Below are 7500 nucleotides of genomic sequence, written 5' to 3'. Positions count from 1 at the left end.
CCCTCTCCCTCTCTTCTCTCTCCCCCTATAATAGGTGGATCTCTAGCTTTCGGCCACAAATGAAAAAATATTTTGGGATGGCTCCTCAGCCTGTCATCACAGACACACCACACACACACACACACACACACACACACACACACACACACACACACACACACACACACACACACACACACACACACACACACACACACACACACACACACACACACACGGCTGTGACCTCAGGACTAAAACAGGTTCTCAGTAACGTTTTAGAAACAGTGGATAGTCTCTATAACTGAGGGGTTTCACCCCCCCCTACACCACCCCCGTCCCCCCCCGTCCCCCCCGTCCCCCCCTTTCCTTCTCCTGGTCTTTCGTTCTCTCTATCTCATCATTTGGGACGGACAGTCTTCAGAGTTCTGATAATTGTCTCGTTTAGAAGCTTTAACCGGCCAATCGCTACTGCTGACCACAGCTCACACACTGATACACACTAGACCAGTTATATAACACTTTCTCTCTGTGTGTGTGTGTGTGGTGTGTGTGTGTGTGTGTGTGTGTGTGTGTGTGTGTGTGTGTGTGTGTGTGGTGTGTAATGGATTGCATTTATATAGTGTGTTATACTACTTTATAGGTATCAAGGTGCTTCACAGTCAGGAGTCTCTCTCTCTCTCTCTCTCTCTCTCTCTCTCTCTCTCTCTCTTTGTTTCTGTCTCTCTCTCTCTCTCTCTCTCTCTCGTTGTTTCTGTCTCTCTCTCTCTCTCTCTCTCTCTCTCTCTCTCTCTCTCTCTCTCTCTCTCTGTTTCTGTCTCTCTCTCTCTGTCTCTCTCTCTCTGTGTCTCTCTCTCTCTCTCTCTCTCTCTCTCTCTGTCTCTCTCTCTCTCTCTCTCTCTCTCTCTCTCTGTTTCTGTCTCTCTCTCTCTCTCTCTCTCTCTCTCTCTCTCTCTCTCTGTTTCTGTCTCTCTCTCTCTGTCTCTCTCTCTCTCTCTCTCTCTCTGTCTCTCTCTCTCTCTCTCTCTCTCTCTCTCTGTTTCTGTCTCTCTCTCTCTCTCTCTCTCTCTCTGTGTCTCTGTCTCTCTGTCTCTCTCTTTCTGTTTCTGTCTCTCTCTCGCTCTCTCTGTTTCTGTCTCTCTCTCTCTGTGTCTCTCTCTCTCTCTCTCTCTCTCTCTCTCTCTCTCTCTCTGTTTCTGTCTCTCTCTCTCTCTCTCTGTCTCTCTGTCTCTCTCTTTCTAACCTCTCTCTCTCTCGCTCTCTCTGTCTCTGTCTCTCTGTCTCTCTCTTTCTAACCTCTCTCTCTCTCTCTCGCTCTCTCTGTCTCTGTCTCTCTGTCTCTCTCTCTTTCTAACCTCTCTCGCTCTCTCTGTTTCTGTCTCTCTCTCGCTCTCTCTGTTTCTGTCTCACTCTCTCTGTGTCTCTCTCTCTCTGTCTCTCTGTCTCTCTCTCTTTCTAACCTCTCTCTCTCTCTCTCTGTGTCTCTGTCTCTCTGTCTCTCTCTCTCTCTCTCTCTCTCTCTGTCTCCCTGTCTCTCTCTTTCTAACCTCTCTCTCTCTGTCTCTCTCTCTTTCTAACCTCTCTCTCTCGCTCTCTCTGTTTCTGTCTCTCTCTCTCTCTGTGTCTCTCCTCTCTCTCTCTGTCTCTCTGTCTCTCTCTCTTTCTAACCTCGCTCTCTCTTTCTCCACAGCCCTCCAGGAGTCTCCTCTAGCCAATGGTCATGGTCCAGGTGGGAGGGATTTCCTGAGGAAGCAGATGAGAGGGGATCTCTTCTCGCCGCAGCAGATAGAGGTATTGTTACACACACCGGGCAGGTGCAGTGAAATGTGTTGTTTTACACGGTCAGCCATAGTAGTACTGCGCCCCTGGAACGAATTAGGGTTAAATTAGGGCTTTGCTCAAGGGCACATCGGCAAATTGTTCACCGTGTTTTTGTCTAGATGTGGTTCTGGGTTGTAGAGACCTAGCCTGTGTTTCAGTAGTTCGATAGCCTGTGTTTCAGTAGTTCGATAGACGTGATTTCAGTAGTACGATAGACGTGGTTTCAGTAGTACGATAGACGTGATTTCAGTAGTACGATAGACGTGATTTCAGTAGTACGATAGACGTGATTTCAGTAGTTCGATAGACGTGATTTCAGTAGTTCGATAGACGTGATTTCAGTAGTTCGATAGACGTGATTTCAGTAGTACGATAGACGTGATTTCAGTAGTTCGATAGACGTGATTTCAGTAGTACGATAGACGTGATTTCAGTAGTACGATAGACGTGATTTCAGTAGTACGATAGATGTGATTTCAGTAGTTCGATAGACGTGATTTCAGTAGTTACGATAGACGTGATTTCAGTAGTACGATAGACGTGATTTCAGTAGTTCGATAGACGTGATTTCAGTAGTACGATAGACGTGATTTCAGTAGTTCGATAGACGTGATTTCAGTAGTTCGATAGACGTGATTTCAGTAGTTCGATAGACGTGATTTCAGTAGTTCGATAGACGTGATTTCAGTAGTTCGATAGACGTGATTTCAGTAGTTCGATAGACGTGATTTCAGTAGTACGATAGACGTGATTTCAGTAGTACGATAGACGTGATTTCAGTAGTACGATAGACGTGATTTCAGTAGAACGATAGACGTGATTTCAGTAGTACGATAGACGTGATTTCAGTAGTTCGAGAGACGTGATTTCAGTAGTTCGATAGACGTGATTTCAGTAGTACGATAGACGTGATTTCAGTAGTTCGATAGACGTGATTTCAGTAGTTCGATAGACGTGATTTCAGTAGTACGATAGACGTGATTTCAGTAGTACGATAGACGTGATTTCAGTAGTTCGATAGACGTGATTTCAGTAGTACGATAGACGTGATTTCAGTAGTTCGATAGACGTGATTTCAGTAGTTCGATAGACGTGATTTCAGTAGTTCGATAGACGTGATTTCAGTAGTTCGATAGACGTGATTTCAGTAGAACGATAGACGTGATTTCAGTAGTTCGATAGACGTGATTTCAGTAGAACGATGGACGTGATTTCAGTAGAATGATAGACGTGATTTCAGTAGTTCGATAGACGTGATTTCAGTAGAACGATAGACGTGATTTCAGTAGTTCGATAGACGTGATTTCAGTAGAACGATGGACGTGATTTTCAGTAGAACGATATGTGATTGTGGATTGTAGAGATAACCTACTCTGTGTTTCAGTGTGATAGATATGTAGAGATAACCTACTCTGTGTTTCAGTGTGATAGATATGTAGAGATAACCTACTCTGTGTTTCAGTATGATAGATATGTGGTCGTGGATTGTAGAGATAACCTACTCTGTGTTTCAGTGTGATAGATATGTAGAGATAACCTACTCTGTGTTTCAGTATGATAGATATGTGGTCGTGGATTGTAGAGATAACCTACTCTGTGTTTCAGTGTGATAGATATGTAGAGATAACCTACTCTGTGCTTCAGTGTGATATATATGTAGAGATAACCTACTCTGTGTTTCAGTATGATAGATATGTGGTCGTGGATTGTAGAGATAACCTACTCTGTGTTTCAGTGTGATAGATATGTAGAGATAACCTACTCTGTGTTTCAGTGTGATAGATATGTAGAGATAACCTACTCTGTGTTTCAGTGTGATAGATATGTAGAGATAACCTACTCTGTGTTTCAGTATGATAGATATGTGGTCGTGGATTGTAGAGATAACCTACTCTGTGTTTCAGTGTGATAGATATGTAGAGATAACCTACTCTGTGTTTCAGTATGATAGATATGTGGTCGTGGATTGTAGAGATAACCTACTCTGTGTTTCAGTGTGATAGATATGTAGAGATAACCTACTCTGTGTTTCGGTGTGATAGATATGTAGAGATAACCTACTCTGTGTTTCGGTGTGATAGATATGTAGAGATAACCTACTCTGTGTTTCGGTATGATAGATATGTGGTCTCTAATAGGAAACCAATGGTGTGTGGACACGCTGTGCAGTATTGACGTTCCTTTAATCTGTCCCAGAAGAGGTTAACGACGGGGCGGGAGACTATTGACCCGTCCGTCAACCAATTATTACCTCACTTCCTGCTGGGAAGAACACGCAAAGAGGGCTGTCTACTGATGCATCATGGGATAGTGCTGGGATGTAAGTCGCTCTGGATAAGAGCGTCTGCTAAATTACGTAAATGTAAATGTAATTAAGGCAGGGGTGTCAAATATACGCGTGGTTTGAGATTTTTTGTTGTTGAACTATTTGTTTTCGACATTAAAATATCTAAAAACCAAATGAAAACCGTATAGAAATTACAATGGATCTATATTTACGGTCTTTACACTGTGACCAGCTGGATAACAGTCATTTATAGTCTCTTCACTGTGTCCAGCTTGATAACAGCCCTTTATAGTCTCCTCACTGTGTCCAGCTGGATAACAGTCCTTTATAGTCTCTTCACTGTGACCAGCTGGATAACAGCCATTTATAGTCTCTTCACTGTGTCCAGCTTGATAACAGCCCTTTATAGTCTCTTCACTGTGTCCAGCTTGATAACAGTCATTTATAGTCTCTTCACTGTGACCAGCTGGATAACAGCCATTTATAGTCTCTTCACTGTGTCCAGCTTGATAACAGTCATTCAAATTAAATCTCGACAGTCAGGGAACATTGAAAATTCAAAATGCGAAAGACAGAGGAATATTTTTTTCTTAACCAATTTTCAGTGTGGACCTTCTGGATCAGAATTACCTTCACCCTTAACCCTTAACCCTTACCCCTTAACCCTTAACCTTAACCCTTACTCTTAACCCTTAACTCTTAACCCTTAACTCTTAACCCTTAACCCTTAACCCTTAACCCTTAACCCTTAACCCTTAACTCTTAACCCTTAACTCTTAACCCTTAACCACCTTAACCCCTTACACCCCATAACTCCTAACCCCATAACTCTTAACCCTTAACCCTTAACCCATAACTCTTAACCCTTAACTCTTAACCCTTAACCCTTAAGCCTTAACTCTTAACCCTTAACCCTTAACCCATAACCCTTAACTCTTAACCCTTAACTCTTAACCCTTAACCCTTAAGCCTTAACTCTTAACCCTTAAGCCTTAACCCTTAACTCTTAACCCTTAACCCTTAACCCTTAACTCTTAACCCTTAACTCTTAACTCTTAACTCTTAACCCTTAACCCTTACCTCTTAACCCTTAACCCTTAACCCTTAACCCTTAACTCTTAACCCTTAACCCTTAACCCTAACCCTTAACCCTTAACCCTTAACTCTTAACCCATAACCCATAACCCTTAACCCTTAACTCTTAACCCTTACCTTAACCATTCATAATGAGTGACTAAACTTAACCCTTACCTTAACCATTCATAATGAGTGACTACACTTAACCCTTACCTTAACCATAAGGAATGAGTGACTAAACTTAACCCTTACCTTAACCATTCATAATGAGTGACTAAACTTAACCCTTAACTTAACCATTCATAATGAGTGACTACACTTAACCCTTACCTTAACCATAAGGAATGAGTGACTAAACTTAACCCTTACCTTAACCATTCATAATGAGTGACTAAACTTAACCCTTACCTTAACCATTCATAATGAGTGACTACACTTAACCCTTAACTTAACCATTCATAATGAGTGACTACACTTAACCCTTACCTTAACCATAAGGAATGAGTGACTAAACTTAACCCTTACCTTAACCATTCATAATGAGTGACTAAACTTAACCCTTAACTTAACCATTCATAATGAGTGACTAAACTTAACCCTTACCTTAACCATTCATAATGAGTGACTAAACTTAACCCTTAACCCATTCATAATGAGTGACTACACTTAACCCTTACCTTAACCATTCATAATGAGTGACTAAACTTAACCCTTAACTTAACCATTCATAATGAGTGACTACACTTAACCCTTACCTTAACCATTCATAATGAGTGACTAAACTTAACCCTTACCTTAACCATAAGGAATGAGTGACTAAACTTAACCCTTAACTTAACCATTCATAATGAGTGACTAAACTTAACCCTTACCTTAACCATTCATAATGAGTGACTAAACTTAACCCTTAACTTAACCATTCATAATGAGTGACTAAACTTAACCCTTACCTTAACCATTCATAATGAGTGACTAAACTTAACCCTTAACGTATAAATGTAACATTGAGAGAACGTCTAATTCTGCAGTGAGACTGTGAGAGCTTGTTGGACACACACACACACACACACACACACACACACACACACACACACACACACACACACACACACACACACACACACACACACACACATACACACACACACACACAGTACAGAAATCTTTAAGTCATACCACAGATTCTCAATTGGATTGAGGTCTGAGCTTTGACTAGGCCATTCCAAGACATTTAAATGTTTCCCCTTAAACCACTCGAGTGTTGCTTTAGCAGTATGCTTAGGGTCACTGTTCTGCTGGAAGGTGAACCTCCGTCCCAGTCTCAAATCTCTGGAAGACTGAAACAGGTTTCCCTCAATACTGTCCCTATATTTAGCACCATCCATCATTCCTTCAATTCTGACCAGTTTCCCAGTCCCTGCCAATGAAAAACATCCCCACAGCATGATGCTGCCACCACCATGCTTCACTGTGGGGATGGTGTTCTCAGGGTGATGAGAGGTGTTGGGTTTGCGCCAGACATAGCGTTTTCCTTGATGGTCAAAATGTCACAGCTGTCTTCAGAAAGGGAAGTGGACCAAGATGCAGCAGAGTTAGTGTTCATAATTTTAATTTAAAAAATGATGACTGGAACACTACAAAAACAAGAAAATACCGACAGCTAAACCGTACTGACAGCACATCACACTGAACAGAAACAATTACCCACAAATGACAAACACAAACACACCCTAATATATGGGACTCTCAATCAAAGGCAAATAGACCACACCTGCCTTCAATTGAGAGTCCCCACCCCAATTAACTAAACATAGAACCAGACTACCTAGACTAAACATAGAATTACATGAATCTCAAACAGTGCCCAAAAACCCCGGAATACTTAAATCAAATGCCCTTACTACAAAACCACCACCCCGAACCACATAAACCAAATACCCTCTGCCACGTCCTGACCAAACTACAATGACAATTAACCCTTATACTGGCCAGGACGTGACACAAAAAGCCCAATTTAGTCTCATCTGACCAGAGTACCTTCTTCCATATGTTTGGGGAGTCTCCCACATGTCTTTTGGCGAACACCAAACGTGGTCCTATGGACAGATACTCCAATCTCCGCTGTGGAGCTTTGCAGCTCCTTCAGGGTTATCTTTGGTCTCTTTGTTGCCTCTCTGATTAATGCCCTCCTTGCCTGGTCCCTGAGTTTTGGTTGGTGGCCCTCTCTTTAACGTTGCTCCGTGGGATGTTCAAAGTTTCAGATATTTTTTTTATATCTCAACCCTGATCTGTACTTCTCCACAACTTTATCCCTTGACCTGTTTGGAGAGCTCCTT

The 7500-nt window shown here is 42.0% G+C and overlaps 1 protein-coding gene across 1 annotated transcript in view; it reads left to right on the top strand.

Annotated features, from left to right (window-relative positions):
- The window catches only part of LOC123733217 (paired box protein Pax-5), a 59299-nt gene that overhangs the window by 21458 nt on the left and 30341 nt on the right, over nt 1-7500 (top strand). The window contains exon 4 of the mRNA XM_082978301.1: nt 1670-1865. Coding sequence (XP_082834427.1) covers nt 1670-1865 — 196 coding nt within the window. The remainder of the gene's footprint in view (nt 1-1669; nt 1866-7500) is intronic.

This window comes from Salmo salar, chromosome 08 (assembly GCF_965601325.2).
Source record: "Salmo salar chromosome 08, fSalSal1, whole genome shotgun sequence".
NCBI lineage: Eukaryota > Metazoa > Chordata > Actinopteri > Salmoniformes > Salmonidae > Salmo > Salmo salar.
Note: the sequence above shows the minus strand (reverse complement) of the source record. Positions and strands in the feature narration are given on the sequence as shown.